This window comes from Lepisma saccharinum, chromosome 11 (assembly GCF_977018435.1).
Source record: "Lepisma saccharinum chromosome 11, izLepSacc3.1, whole genome shotgun sequence".
Lineage (NCBI taxonomy): Eukaryota > Metazoa > Arthropoda > Insecta > Zygentoma > Lepismatidae > Lepisma > Lepisma saccharinum.
This window is the reverse complement of record NC_139239.1, coordinates 55,679,346-55,696,397: the sequence shown is the minus strand read 5'-3', so window position 1 is coordinate 55,696,397 and position 17,052 is coordinate 55,679,346. Positions and strand designations below refer to the sequence as shown.

The window sequence follows — 17,052 nt, the reverse complement described above, 5'->3', positions numbered from 1 at the left end:
ACCCTCACATTCTAACGAATCAAACTACTTCATCACGAACGTCTTCTTTTTCAAATAAATTTCAGGAATATTTCACATTTACATTACTTTGATTGTAGACGTGGAAATTCCAGTTAATTAATATTTACGCTGCATTCTTTCCATTATCCCTTTTCTTTGAATCTCAGACACAAAATTCCCTGCATATGGTTAAATTGATTGATAGTAAGCAACACTGCTCCTTTCCGAACACTTATTTCGGCTGTACTTCCGGCGACGAAGCTGGACTTTAACTCAAACGAGTGTGCCACTTTCAGTCAACAGAAGTGTGCCATGGAGTTTGGTTTGACCTTTTGTCCTCTTTTCCAATAATGAAGAACACTTTCAAAATTTTTATTGGATCTATCTGGATATCTAAAATGGTTTAGTATACATTGTGGATTACACATAATACTTTCATTATATTGACAACATTAGTAATTTTCAATATTGATTGATGGCCACCTGCAAGAAGTCTATTCTGAAGAAGCATACTAACAAATTAAAAAAAATAACTTAATACAGGGGAACCAATCTGAAAAAAACTTGAAATGCAGGAAAATGTAAAATCGAGGAAAATTTTATAACATTTTGTTCTGTTGGTGCCATCAAGATTGACTGTATCATGTGGGAAAATGTAAAGTCCAGAAACGTAAAATTGGGGTTCTACTGTATACATAAAAACACACTAGGTGTAAAAGAAATCCATACATATCAATATATACAATAAATATGACAAGATTTATTCACATATGTACATATTTACATAACATCATGGAAAAATGTTGATACAATTTTAGCATCACTTAACACAAACATTTCCATACATCACTGTGAGGCACATTTCTCTATTTATTCTTCTTCAAATAAAACATAAAATAACTTTCTTTTTTAATAATTTCAATTTATGTTGTACTTAATTGGTCATCTTTATTCTATTTTGAGAATGTGCATGTACTTGACAGTGAATAAAAGATGTGATGTATTTTAAAAAAAATTACACTGCAGTGAGTACACCATAATTATTGATAGAGATTGGAATAGATTTAATGTTATGGCTGTGGAGGTTTAGAAATTCATAAATCATATATTGTTAACTTTCCTTGATGCAATACACACACTCTCCCTCTTGCTATACTGGAATATGGTATTCTGGATTGTCAAAAATCAGTCTTCTTGTTGGAGGATTGGGCTCCTTTTCTGCTGTAGGTCTACTTAAGGAATTTTAAACCAAAATGGGAACACAAAAACATAGGAAAGTTATTAATGATTATTATGTAATATTTCAGGAATGGGACTAACAAATTACTGCATATTAATTATTAGCAAATCATAACATCCCATTGTATTGATAACTGCTGATAATTTAACTGATTTGATTTTTCTATGCATAGTCTGTCATCTGCTTCCATATTTTAATTTCCATATTCTTATGAAGTTTAGACTCTTTTCCTTTTATTTTTAGGAATTTCTAAATTAGGGATATAAGGGATATAAAGAAAGTAAAGAATGGGAGAGGAAAGAAGAGTTTACAGGATTCTTGCTGGGAAACCTGAGGGTAAGAGACCTGTAAGAAGGCCAAGACGAAGATGGATAACGTTGAGATGGGCCTAAAGGACATCGGTAAGGATGAAAAAGATTGGAGTGATCTTGTCCAGGATAGGGAAGGCTTGTGTTGCTGCAAGCTAAGAGTTAGTTACAGGGTTCTCACACACCTGGAAAACATGGAAATCTCAGGGAATTTGAAAAAATACAAACCTCCGGGAAAATCTTGTAATTGATTAATGGTTCCCAATGAAGCAAAACTGAGAGATTATATACTCCTGTCTGTGGATAATCCAAGCTGTTGTAGCATTTCTTTTTCAGCAAGGAAGTCATATCTATTTGTTTGTCTGTTTCTTGTTTTTAAATGTGATTCCAGGGCTGGTGACCAAGTGTATACATACCCTCACAAATTTTACTCTTTTTATAATTCAATTAACCGATTTCGATCTTTTACATAACGTAAATATATTTCAAGATGTGGAAAATGCTTAATAAAGATAACCTGATGTCTAAAGTTAACCAGTGTTCATCTGATTTCCATTATTAGGGAGTAGTTTTAAGCTTTTCTTCCTTCTTTTTTTACAAAAAAGACATCTTGAGCAATGCAAAAAATAGTATTAAATTAATGCAAATTGATGTCAGTAATTCTGACAACTTGATTCCTTTGACAAAGATTGATATTGGAATTGGTGCCAAAGCTGCTTTGGAAGCTAAAAAGGTGAATGAAAAGGAGAAGCTTATTTTTTTTGCTAGCTGCAGAATTTTTTTGCAACCAACAACAGAGAAGATTGTGGAACGTAGTCCCCTTAAGTTCAGGTTGGTGAGCCGCTAGTTGTTTAGTTCTGAAGCAAATGACTCAGTTTCCAAAGCGATGTGCTCAGTGCATGGAAGATCTGATACAGGAACTTCTCAGGAGAAAGAGAATGAAGGCTGTAACTGGTGATAAAGTAATTTGCCAGTTTAAGACATTGTTGCACAATGCCAGTAGTGAAAAGGAATTGAAAGAGAAGTTTTGTAACTTTTCAATCAAAACTGATGCACTAGATTCTTTTTTTACAGGTGTCATGAAGAGCAAGGATGACTTCTCTGAGTTATGGAGCACTGTTAAGTTGGTTTTGATTTTATCACATGACAATGCATATGTGGAAAGTGGGTTTTCTGTAAATAAGCAGGTTTTAATAGACAACTTGAAAGAAGTGTCTGTTGTGGCTATTCGGCAAGTTTATGAGGCAGTGAAAGTGGTAGGAGAAGTGTCAAATGTAGAAGTAAACAAAGATATGATCCAGAGTGTTACAGGTGCACGTACGAAGAAGCATTGCAGAAGATGAGAAAGAAATGTGATCACAAAGAAAACAAAAGGAAAGAAATGAAATGTAAAGCAAGTGAGATCTGTGCTTTATAACCAAACAACAAAAGATGCAAGAAGAAGCAAAGGCTATTGCAGAACAATTACAAAAACTTGAAGCTTCTGAGAAGTAAACTTTCTTAATTTGCTGTATCAGACATTAAGTACATTTCTTGTTTTATATTTCAGTATCGGTAACTTATTATTCCTTTTTAAATCGATACTAATAAGTGTCACTTCATTTTTATGTTTTAAAAATTCCAATAATTTGTTTGTCTTAACTATTATTGTATGCATTAAGATTAATTGATATTGTATCCATTTATAAACATCTATGAAAAGTGTGAAAATATTTCAATGTTCTATATCAGATATGTCAGAAATTGTTTCAGAGTTGTTTAAAGTTCTAGAAAACTGGTCATCTTTGTTCTCAATTACATGCAAAGAAGTGTAATTTTATTTTATTATTGAACTAGTTTTGTTATTTGCATCAGAAAACAACAGTAATAAAGATGGTGAGGATGGTATGGCTATGAGGGGAAATGGAGGAGGCCATTGTAAAATTATAGTAGTCATTTACTGTGCATTCAATACTCTGGAAAAAAATTGAGGATTCTGGAAAACTCAGGGAAATCTCAGGGAAAATGGATTTGGAGTTTGCGTGGGAACCCTGTAGTTAGTTACACATAAAGCAGTAAAAAAAAAGACATATAAGTTAATGAGTACTGACAATAATTTTACTAACATGATACATATTTATATATTCAGTAATATAGTGCATCTTTCAGAAATGTAAGTGAAAAATGCAAGCTAGGCCAAGACTCACACCTTGGTCTCTGACATACCATATCATTACTATACCAATTGAGCTATGAAGCCAGTCCTGATTTTGTTTCATTTTTCACTCCTGCTGTTTTACCTGTGTGAAACAGTCTCTGTCAGCGTTGTCTCAATGAACTCTGTTTTTCCAATTATCTGGAAAATGTATTGTGTATGTAAGATATTGGCAAATCCCCCCAATACCCCAAAGGTAATGATGATGATGCTGCTTCCTTAATCTTCATCTGTGTTATCCACAACTTTAACCTGTCTGTTGATTTTTCTCATTAACATTTAGGTTCTTTTTTTCAAATCCTTTCTGCTGATGATGAGACGACCATTTCAGTATATGGTGAAGTGGACAACAAAGTTAATGTCAGTAATTGAATCATATAATACCCTTAAGGAAGCTTTGAGACCGAAGTGACAAGCAGCAGGCAACAAACAATATAGGGATTTCACACCAAGCGACACGTGCCATTCAGTCTGCAAGCAGGCATTCACCGTGCATGTGTGAACAGACCGAGGCAAAACATTGCACAGTATTCAGAAAATGACCCAGTCTGAGCAACATGTGAAGCTAATCTTGTTACTTTGGTTTGAAAGGTTGCATTGATTACTGAGGGTTCACTGCCAAGTGACACGTATTGCTTGTCACCTGTCGCTTCAGTCTGAAAGCTCCCTAAGATTATTCTGGCTCTGCATGGGTTACTTAGTCGCTGTAGAACTGTAACTTGTAAAACAATGTATAAATGTATTCTTATGCAGTACATGAACTTAAACTTATTCTAAACATTTCTTTTACTTTATTTATTCAAAAGGATATTTGTGCAGAAGCTTAAATATTCCAGTGCCAATGTTCATAGGAATGCCCATGATGATGCACTCACTGACACCTGTAATGGCATCTTTCTGGCCGTAATAGGCAGCATCAAAAAGATGATCTGCAGTCTTCTCAAACTGAAATTAAATTTAAAATATCGTCATTAATACTCCTTGCATTTGTAAGCGGTACCATTGCAACAATATATTTTTCAATAGAAGACCATAAAAATATTGGAAGAAAGGATTAGGTGCAAATGTTAAAATTAGATGAAATTGAATACACAAACAAATACAATGGTCCCACCCCTACTAGAGATCTCTTCTTCTAGGTGGTGAGAACAGCCATCAATATACTCCTCGACCAAGTAGACTATCAGGTGGCAACACTATCAGCTAGTTATGGTACATTTTACATAGTTCTGTAACAACACTGGTAAAATTCTTTGCTATCGTCCATATTACAACATTATTTATTTTGTATTTTCCTAGACTAATGATAATGAGGATGAATAGTGAGACACACATGACAGGAATTGAACCTGGGACTTGGTGTCAAAAATATGAATCCAGCACTCAACATGCATTGTCACCGAGTTGACAGCTTTTATTTTGAGAACTTTGATTGGTACATAAAAGCAACGTTCCATCTGTGGTACAACTTTTCTACATTATCAATACTTTAATGCTACAAATGTGTATCTTTCCATCCCAATTAAAAATCTTTTGTAGGAATGATACATCTAGAATATAGAAAAGTTATGTCATGGAAGGAACATTGTCTTATGTACATCAAAGTTTACAATGCATTCATAATAAATGCCTTATTTCAAACATGAAGACCAATATAATGAAATAATAAAAACTATACATACCAATTGCTTTTGATGCTTTTAGTGAACCTAACTAACTTTAAGAAGGCCAATGACACAATTCTTAAAGTGTTAGAACAATACTATATCTTTACTTACATGAAATTTTGAAATTTCGTATTTCCACGTTGCACAATTTAATGGTTATATCCTATTCATTTCGAAGACTCTCTGTCTTTATTCACTAAGGACATGGCATCTAGAGCAGAGATGATACCGCGTCACGTAAGTAATTCTAAACTGCGCTTACCGCAAACATCATGAATACTATATCTACTTGAGATCTTGAATTGTCAACAGAATGGTAAGAAACTAAAAATGCTAATGTATACTAAATCTGGAGACATATGGAACTTACAGAGGCAAGCATAAGAACAGATTCTTTCATTTTCGCAAGACCATGACGTGTAATTCCCAAAATTTCACCTCTGCAGGACATAAGATCAGCAACAAGCATCAAGTGTCTTCTATCAATGCTCATTCCATGGTTTTCCATGGTATACTGAATCTCATTGATGATTGTAGATCTGGAAAGTAAATAAAAATCATGTGATTTTATAATGGGTAGAGAAAATTTGTAATTATTTTGCTAGTTTTAATTTTCCTTGCAATAGCCAGGACATGTTCTAATATTTCGATTTAATGAGTCCATCAACACGTAGGCTATCTGCACCTATTATACAATATAGGGACAGGTCCTGCTTTTAAGAACAGAGCTCATATTCTGGTTAAAAATCACTTTGTAGAGATGAAATCTTTATCAAGACTAAAAACCAAAATCTGAGGTAACTGCCATTGCTTTGTATGACTATTCAGCACACAAGGAGAAAATACAAGGCCCCCACACAACCACAGAGGATTATCCTGACTTTGGATCCAGGTGACAAGAGCTTCACGAGCTTGCAAAAATGCAGTGTCAAGTATCCACATGGATAAGAGGTTGACATTCCAAAAAGACTATTACTTACATCCCAAAAATTAACTAAGATGCATGCTCAAATACGTGTATCATCATCATCATCCTTCGCAGCTTCCTGCCTCTGGCTGGGTCGGCATAGAAGTCAAGCCTCTCCATTTTTTCCTGGTCTTCGACCACTCCTCTCTTTCCATGGCATTCCAATCTTGTCATCTTCCCCTAACACTCTCTGCTATCTGCTCTTTCCACCAACATCTTGGTCTCCCCCTTGGCCTTATTCCCACTCCCACTCCTTGTGCATTGTAAGCTCTTACTGGAAGTCTTTCTGCATCCATCTCATCATCCGACGATGTGCCCAACAGGCCCCTGCGGTACGTGGTCGGCCGGAAACTGTGAGATCACGACAATCCCCCAACACAGAGAAGTTTGGCTATACACCACGGTATCTCAAAAGGCACAGTTTCCAACATCATCCGGAAGGACCTCTCCTTGGAAGCACGTCACAAAGCATGCAAACACCGTCTCACAGACCGCCTGTATAGGAATGTGTTCTTGTTTTCATTATTTGGTTTTGATGATGTGTGTTAAATTACTTTTATTCTCAAGAGATGGCGTATGTGGTCCATGTATCAGCTGTTTGCGTGGGCGCCAAGCAAAGAAAACGGTTAGTGAGAGAGAAGCAACATGGCGCGAATTGCGATAACCACAGCTGGACATTACTAAGCACATACGTCGTCTAAAGTGATTAGAATTGCCTTTCAGTGATACTTCATGGTAGTTAGTGCATTACAGGTAGAAAATAGATGTCTCAAAAGAATCAGCGTGTGCATTTGTGATTGTGTTTTCTTACAAGAATCAACGCAACTCCAACATTTTTATGGTCCTCCAAGCCTTGGATGTCTTACCTCTACCTGACTGTGAACTGTAAACTTTGTGGTGAACGGTGTGTTCTAGTTTTGCATTGACATAGCGTGGTCCAGGTGTGTGGATTCGTGTCTCAAGAACTGAACGTTTCGTGCGGGTGGCAGAAGGTACATTCCGGAATCTCGATACTAAATTTATTGCGTAGCAAGCATATTCAGAAGGCGGGGAAGGAAATCAGCTGATTCTTCGTGCGAGCAGTGCAGCAGTGTTTCCAACCGGCGAGACGATTGTGTGTCCAACATCGGCAGCGCTGAAGTTTGCAGGTAATCAGGCTCATTTTAGTACAATTTCCTTTTCCTTTCTTTACATTACATTACGTTCATTAATTGCATTATTGTGAAACCTTATCAGTTATCCTTTCACCATGACAGAGGCAGAGATTAAACGTTTAAAAGTTGTGCGAGGAAGCTACAAAGGGCAATTGACCCGTATGAAAGCATTCGTCGATGCATTTGACATTAATATACAGAGTGTTCAGGAAATTAAATTGAGATTAAGTCACTTGACAGAGATGTGGGACAAATTCAATGACGTTCAAACCAGTTTGGAACTTCAATCGGAAGCAACCGAAGAGGAAGTTCACAGAATAGAATTTGAAGAAAAGTACTATAGCATTAGGTCTCAAATGGAGACAATAGTGATGCGGCATGATCAAATGAATCAGCCCAGTGTTAGTACTAGTTCTGTTACGTCAGTTCAGTCTCAACTTAGACTTCCAAAGATTTCCATACCCTCTTTTGATGGAAATTATGAAAACTGGCTTCCATTCAAGGACAATTTTAAAGTGTTGGTCTATGATAACAATACATTACCAGCAATACAAAAATTTCATTATTTGCGGTCCTCTTTAAAGGGACAAGCCAGTAAGCTCATTTCAAACTTGCAAGTTAGTGAGGCAAATTATACAGTAGCATGGAACTTGCTCACTGAAAGATATGATAATAGCAGGCTTATTGCATCACATTACGTTAGTGAACTATTACACATAAAGTCGCTGCGTAAAGAAGATGCAAATGAATTGAGACAGTTTGTAAATACAGCAACCTCAAATCTGAATGCTTTAAAGGCTCTTAAACTTGAGGTGCCTTTGGATGAAGTCATTTTATCACAACATTTTGTATCTCATTTGGATCACAATACTCGTAAGGAATTTGAATTATCACAAGAGCATGATTACTTTCTTACCTTGTCAGAATTATTTGCATTTGTAGAGCGCAGGTGTCAAGCTTTAGAAAACATGAAACTGACACATAGTGACACCAATGCTAAGCAGTTTCAATCACATGATAAACAAGGTAAATTCATGAAACAAAGCAACACGTATTTAGCAACATCCACTAACATTCAGTGCATGTACTGTTCCGCAAATCATACTTTGTACCAATGTGAGACTTTCTTACAGGCAAGTTATAAACAGAAGCAAGAATTTGTGAAGAAGAAAGGTCTTTGTTTTAATTGTTTATCTTCAAAACATTCAGTGAAATTTTGTAAATCTGGAAATTGCAAAATTTGTAATTTGAAACATAATACTCTCTTGCACAGGGATACACCTGAAAGACCAAGATCGGCGAGTGTGAGTAACAATACAAGCAATAGACAACAATTGAATTCCAGGGTGTCTCCTCAAGAAAGCAACAATGTGGCAAGAGATGAAGCACCTCAATCTTCATATTGTACAGTCAAAGAAAGACACACTTCACAAGTTTTATTGTCAACTGCCTTAGTGAAGGTAAAAGGCAACAATGGACAATTTCATTATTGCAGAGTTCTCTTAGACAGTGGGAGTCAGTCAAATTTTGTAACTACATCATTAGTGCAAAAACTGTGACTGAAGAAAGAAAACTATGTTGTTCCAGTTCAGGGAATAAACAATTCGTGTCTTGAAACTAAACATTGTGTAGATGTTGTAATCCAGTCTAGAACATCTAACTATACAACAACAGTGAAGTGTCTTGTGTTACCAAAAATCACAGGCGACTTGCCCACACAGGTAATCGATTGCAGTACTTGGAATCTCCCAAAGGATATTCAGTTTGCTGATCCTTCATTTCATCAGCCAGGCAACATAGATTTGTTGATTGGATCTGAACTATTTTTCTTGCTACTACGTTCAGATAGAAGAACAAGAATAGGAAATTATCCTGTACTTCAAGATACAGAGTTAGGATACATTTTAGCAGGAGCTATGCCTCAACAATGTGAAGCACCTACAACAGTTACTTCATGTTTTGTACGTACTGAAGATAGCCTTCAATTACAATTACAGAGGTTTTTTGAGTTAGAGGAAGTAGTCACAAAGACCAAGAGCAAAGAAGAAATGGATTGTGAAAGGCATTTTCAAGAAACAACCATCAGGCAGAAGGATGGTAGATTTATGGTTAGGCTACCATTCAAACCAAATCATACTGAATTAGGGAATTCGTTTCAACAAGCAGACAAAAGATTTCATCAGTTGGAAAGAAGATTAACAAAACAGCCAACACTCAGGCAGAACTATTGTGAATTCATGGACAATTATGAATCATTAGGCCACATGAAGCAAATTAAAACTACTGATGAAGAGAACAAGGAGTCATATTACCTACCGCATCATGCTATTATTAGAGAAAGTACTACAACACCTGTGAGAGTTGTATTTGATGGATCATCGAAAACAGACAGTGGACTATCCCTTAACGATGTTCTAATGACAGGGCCTACAGTCCAAGAAGATCTATACTCTATTGTACTGAGGTTCAGAACGCACAAGATAGTTTTTACAGCAGATATAGCTCAGATGTTTCGCAACATTAGAGTCCATCATTATGACACTAAATATCAAAGAATATTGTGGAGAAAATCACCAAACGAAGAAATACAAACTTATGAATTATTAACTGTAACTTATGGCTTAACCTCATCGCCGTACCAAGCTGTTGCAGCATTACAAATGCTTGCAAGACAGGAAAACGAAAACTTTCCCAATGCATCCAGCATATTATTAAGGGATTTTTATTGTGACAATGTAGCATCAGGAGGTGATAACATTGAAACTATGCTCAACTTACAGTCTGAACTGAATGAACTCTTGAAACGAGGTGGATTTATTTTACGCAAATGGTGCTCCAATTGTGAGGAATTGGTGCAAGCAGTACCAGAACACAGAGAAGTTCATTTACCATTTCAGTTCAATAATGAAGCAGAAATAAACACATTAGGCCTCATCTGGCAACCATGAACAGACAAATTTTTAATTTCGTGCAAAGTAGCGAAATATGGAGACTTTTGTTCACCATTAACGAACATAACCAAACGACAAGTTGTGTCAATTGTTAGCTCCATATTTAATCCACTGGGACTTATCAGTCCAACTGTCATTTTATACAAGATGTTTTTGCAGAAACTTTGGAGTTGTAAATTGGAGTGGGATGAACAATTAGATTCCGATTTAAGAAACCAATGGACGAATTTGTATCAACAACTACCAGATATAGTTCACATCCAAATAGAGAGATTTGTACTGACAATAGAAAAGACAAATGACATTCAGATACATAGATTCTGCGACACAGCAGAAGGAGCTTATGGTTGTTGCACTTATATTAGATCAAGAGATGAGTTAGGAAGAATCAATGTTAAATTACTGTGCGCAAGGTCAAGAGTAGCGCCAATAAAAAAAGTTACTTTACCACGACTAGAATTGTGCGGTGCTCTTCTATTAGCTAAACTAGTTAAGAAAACAACACCAATTTTGAGAATTCCAATTGACAGTACATATTTTTGGACAGATTCAAAAATCGTACTTGGGTGGCTAGCAGCGTCCCCCAATCGATGGAAAACCTTCGTAGGTAACCGTGTTGCACAGATCCAGGAACTTTCTGTTATTAACCAATGGCATCATGTCACATCTAAGTGTAATCCAGCAGATTTGATAACAAGGGGAGTAGAACCAAGAGCCCTCAAGGATTCGGAAATTTGGTGGAATGGACCTACGTGGTTAAAAGAAGTACTTGGCCATTACATGTTATGGAAAATAGCGAACTTGAAGAATGCATAACAGAACAAAGGAAGATAGTTACATCAATGTTTAGCAAGATACATGGAACAGAAGCAGATTTCATGCTGAGATTTTCCACATTACAGAGATTGCTTCGTGTAGTAGCAACATGCTACAGATTCATTTACAATGTTAAGAATCCTGTTTCGAAGAGAACAGGAAACTTTTCTTATGTTGAATTACGTGCAGTACTGATGAAATGTATCTTAATTGTGCAACGCATTTCATTTCCACAAGAAATTCATGACTTAGAAGAAGGACAACAAGTATCAAAAAATAGTCCTATCAAGGATCTTCATCCATTTATTGATGACAGACAGCTGTTACGAGTTGGTGTAAGACTCGAAAATTCAGAATTGCCATATGAGAGCAAATATCAATTAATTTTGCCTACCAAACATCATCTGACGCAACTCATAATTGAATCAGAACATCGTCGTTTATTACATGCAGGGCCTCAATTGTTGATAAGCTCTTTAAGACAGGAATACTGGATTCCACATATCAGACAAACAGTAAGATCTGTCTTGCATAAATGCTTAATATGTTTTAAGTTGCAAGCCAAGGCGTCACATCAACTCATGGGACAATTACCAAGCCCAAGAGTCACACCATCACGTCCATTTTTAAATACAGCAGTAGATTATGCTGGTCCTTGCATCATAAGAACAAACAGAAGAAGCAGAATCACTACCAAGGGATATGTAGCTATATTTGTGTGCATGGCTACTAAAGCAGTGCATATTGAAGCAGTTATTTCCTTAACGTCAGAGGCATTTATCGCTGCTCTACGCAGATTTGTTTCTAGAAGAGGAAAATGTCAAAACATATACAGTGACAACGGGACTAATTTTGTTGGAGCTAATAGAGAACTGAGAGAACTCAGTCAACTCTTCAAAGCAGAACAGCTAAAAGGTGGACTTGAAGATTTTGCAATAAAAGATGGAATCAACTGGCACTTCATTCCAGCTAACGCGCCCCACTTTGCAGGATTGTGCGAAGCCGCTGTAAAGTCTATGAAATATCACTTTAAGAGGATAGTGGGAAATGCTACTTTGACATACGAAGAGCTTGCAACATTGTTAACGCAAATTGAAGCATGCCTCAATTCCCGACCCCTGACCTCAATATCTGATAATCCCAGTGACACCTTTTACTTAACACCTGGTCACTTTCTTATAGGGTCACCTGTCATGTCCATACCTGAGCCTGATTTAACTAACTTGCCCCAAAACAGTCTTTCTAGATGGCAACACATTCAGCAATTACAACAACATTTTTGGAAAAGATGGTCGAAGGATTATCTCCACGAACTACAACAGCGTCGTAAATGGACGGCTTCAACAGAAAATCTTCAACCAGGCATGGTGGTTCTGGTCAAAGAAGACAACGCACCTCCACTTACATGGAAAATAGCAGTAGTGGAAGAGACGTTTCCTGGTAAAGACGGTGTAGTGCGTGTGGCAAAAATTAGATCAAAAACTGGTTTTACTAAAAGACCAGTGAACAAATTGATTCCCTTACCTAATGACAATTGAATTAGCAAATCTGTTGATTGGAATTTATCCAATCAAGAGGGGGGAATATGTATAGGAATGTGTTCTTGTTTTCATTATTTGGTTTTGATGATGTGTGTTAAATTACTTTTATTCTCAAGAGATGGCGTATGTGGTCCATGTATCAGCTGTTTGCGTGGGCGCCAAGCAAAGAAAACGGTTAGTGAGAGAGAAGCAACATGGCGCGAATCGCGATAACCACAGCTGGACATTACTAAGCACATACGTCGTCTAAAGTGATTAGAATTGCCTTTCAGTGATACTTCATGGTAGTTAGTGCATTACAGGTAGAAAATAGATGTCTCAAAAGAATCAGCGTGTGCATTTGTGATTGTGTTTTCTTACAAGAATCAACGCAACTCCAACACCGCCACATCCATGAAAGGTTCACAAATGCCAGAAAACTGTATGAAACATACCTTGCAGGGGACAAGTGGAAATGGGTGTGTACCCTGGATGAGGGGTGGCTCTACCTAGATGAAACCAACAGAGTTCGATCCATTTTCTATCGTCCAACATACCAGAAGAGCCGTTTTGACTTTGTGCTGCAGTGCAAGGAAAACTTTTTCCAAGGGATTTCTGGTGGTGGCCGGATATTGCAGTTGGGGAACGCTGCCACTAGTCAAAGTGCCTTCCAACACCAAAGTCAACGCAGCTTACTTCCAGGAGAACGTTATGGCCCCTCCGTACGACACACGCATCCCCCACCTGTACGGTGACGAGACCACACATGTATGGATCCACATAGACAAGGCCTCCAGCCATATCGCTTGAGCATCCTAGGTGTTCTATGCAAGCAAGGCAGAAGAGACAGGAATTCGAGTGATCCCATTTTGTCCATCCCTCACCAATGGACTACTGTGGGTTTGGACTCCTGAAAAACACACTTGCTCGATGCTGTTCCCGTACCTTGCAGGGTCTTGGGAAAGTTGCCAAAGGGGTATGGCGAGACATTCACCTTCCCATTTTAAGCAGGAGTTTGCTACAGTGGAAACTACGCTGCCGGGCAATCGTTCGGGCCCGTGGTCGTCACATCGAACACAATCGTTGGTGGCACAAGGGGATTTACTAGCCAGTTGTGAGGTTCAAAGTAGACTATTTTTATCATGGGCAACCTTCTGTATTAGTCCCTTTGTCCAATCTCTTGGCACTTTTCTCTCTTGCCGCACTGCTTTTAACACACTGTACAGCCACTGCACACCAATCATTCCTGCTCCTAGTATCATTTCCACTGGCACCTCATCTACTCCAGGTGCTCTACCTCTCTTCCGAGCTTCCTCCACTTTTTCCCTTCCTGTTTTTTTTCCCTCACTTCTTCATGATTATTTCCTTTTTTCACGTTCAGCAATTACTCGAAATGATTTCACCACATTTCTTTATCCTCTTCCACTATGTTTCCCCTTTCATCCCTTAGCTTACAGCTGTCTCCTCTTTCTTTTTTTCTTTCTCTCACTAATCGGTACAATACTTTCTTGTTCCCACCTACATTTTCCTCTAGCACTTTGGCCATTCTTCAATCCACTTTCTTCTTTCCTCCTTTACTACTGTTCTTGCCTCTTTCTTCTTTTCCACATACTCTTCTCGTGCATTTTGTGATTTACATTTACACCATTTTCTAAATGCATCATTTTTGTTCTTCACTGCCTCTCTAGTTCTTTCATTCCACCATGTTCTTTCTTCTTTCTTTTCTTGCTTGTCCTTCCACATACCTTTTCAGCTGCTTTTACTAATTCTGCTTCTACTCCTTTGGGTCCTCCTCTTGGCACTTTTGTTTGCAATATTTCTTGATATTTCTCTTTTATCATCTTATTCTTCAATTTCCACACTCTTATCCTTCTCTCTTGTTCCTCCCTTCTATCTTTTATTTTCCATCTCACATCTACTATAGCTCTTTTCAGTTCTTACGTCGTGCGCTCTAGAAGCTGGCAGGGGAAGTGGGGAGCGGGGAACATGCCGCTGACCAACCAGAGAACAGACCACCTAGCGGTGGAGCCGAGAGTTACGCAGTTGCAGGAGGAAGCTGCAACGCTAACTTCGTTCTGCACGTTGCTGTGTTGCCAATTCACCGCGTTGCTGATGGTGTTTTGCCCCAGTGTTGATTCCTGTTTGTTATGAGCGGAATGTAGGAATAACATACGTGGGAGTAATTGTTGTCGCGTCGTGTATTGCCTAACTGCATTGTTTCTTCGATAAACATGTATGTGGCATGTAATGTGACGTTTATTTGTACTCTCGTTGTTCCATAGGGAGCTTTGTGCTTATTAATGCAGTAAGTATGATGGCGAACAGGAAAGAGGTAGTTTGTAGCCAATGCAGGAAAATAATCAATAGGGTTCATGGATATTTTCAAAAGGAAGCAGAAAACAGTGGTCCCTTGGTAAGTGTGCACAAAGTGCAACAGAGAGTGTCGGAAGCTTGTGGAGTGAGTACACGAACTGTGCAGCATATTGTTAGGGAAGGCAAAGACAGTCTTGAGGCGTCGGGTTCCATGTCATTTGAATCACCGCGCAAACGAATCAAAAGGAACAGTATCACAAAGGCAATCGACGGTTGCGATAAAGATATAATAAGAAGAATTATCCTCGGGTATTATGTAAAGGGTGATTATCCAACACTGAACAAGTACGCGTTGATTTGCAAACACAAATAAGCTTCAGTGGGGAGTTTCGTCGTTGTGGAGGATACTGAAGTATATGGGGTTCAAGTACAAAAAGAGCAATGACGGTAGACGATTTCTGATGGAGAGAGCCGATATAGTTACATCCAGAGTAACGTTTTTGCAAAAAATGCATCTTCTAAAAAATAAGGAACCTTTGTCCTATATAGGTATTTCATTTAGATGAAACGTACATACATCAGAATTACGCTCCAACGAAAATCTGGCAAAATAAAGAGGGTACAGGGGGTTTAAAAGTGCCCTTGGGTAAAGGTGGGCGCATTGTTGTTTGTCACGTAGGTTCCAGTCACACTGGTTTTCTACAGGAATGTAAATTAGTTTTCAGTGCTTTTTGCAGTTTTTAGATACGCTTGACGAAAGGAACATCAAAGACGCAGTGATTGTAATGGACAATGCTAGCTAACATTCGGTACAATTGGAAAGAATTCCTACAACGTATACACTTGATATCATACACTTATCGGTATTCTATACTGACCACAAGATGGGGATAATACGCATTCTCAGGCCATACGTGAACAATGGGACGTCTGTATTTCATGGTTCTTTCTATTTCAACTCCCCTTGCCCGCTACTCTGGCAACGTTGCAGTCTCTCTCTCTAACCGGCCTGTCTCGTTGCGCTGGATAGGTCGTTTCCCCGCTCTCCACTTCCCCTGCCAGCTTCTAAAGCGCACGCCGTAACAACTGAAAAGAGCTATAGTAGCCTGTGTCACTGTCTAAGTTCTCACTGGGTATTACTTTAATGTTGTTCATTTTCTTCTTTACTTCCTTGTTTACTAGTATATAATCTTTTACAGACTTTTGTTCATTATTCCAGCTGTATCTTGTAATTTTATGGCTGTCATATTTCTTCTTAAACCAGCTATTACCTACTAACAGTCTGTTTCTCTGACAAAAGCTCAGTAGCCTCTTCCTCCACCCCCCATTCCTCTGTCCCCATCCATCTGCTCCAAGTACTTCCATATACCCTTTCCTGTCTCTTCCCACTTGTGCATTAAAATCACCCATCACAATTTGCTATTCCTTTCCTACGTATTCCTCCAAGTCTTCAAATTCTTCTCTTTTCTCCCTTGTATAGCCTGTTTGTGGGGCATACACTTGAATTATTTCTATTAGTTTCCCCCTTACATTCATTTTTAGTTTTATTATTCTCTCATTTACCATCTCTACTTCCTCACTTATTCCACTTCTGACCACAAATCCAACCCCACTTCACCTGCCCTGTACAGTTTATAGTCTTTCCTCAATTTCATTTCTCCTCTTCCTTTCCATTTCATTTCGATCATTCCAAATATGTCGATCCCTCTTCTCTCCATTAGATGCACAATTTCTTCAGTCCTTCCTGTCAGTGTTCCAATATTCAATGTCCCTATTCTTAGCTCGTGTCGTCTCCAATTTCCAGTCTGGCTTGCTTCTTTCTTTCCTTCAATTTCTTATGTTTTCAGCTGTCTGCTAATAAGGCCTGTCACAGCCTACACCTGAGTAGTGGAGCTGCCATCTGTGGGTTCTCAGGTACACCC

General features: G+C 38.0%; 1 protein-coding gene across 1 annotated transcript in view; it reads right to left on the bottom strand.

The window, feature by feature from the left end:
* Nucleotides 1-740: 740 nt before the first annotated feature.
* Nucleotides 741-17,052, bottom strand: part of Polr3A (RNA polymerase III subunit A) — a 31,413-nt gene continuing 15,101 nt past the window's right edge. The window contains exons 10-12 of the mRNA XM_083131836.1: nt 5,780-5,948; nt 4,554-4,687; nt 741-1,223 (exon numbers count right to left, since the gene is read on the bottom strand). Of these exons, the coding sequence (XP_082987962.1) occupies nt 1,151-1,223; nt 4,554-4,687; nt 5,780-5,948 (376 nt within the window). The 3' untranslated portion in view covers nt 741-1,150. The remainder of the gene's footprint in view (nt 1,224-4,553; nt 4,688-5,779; nt 5,949-17,052) is intronic.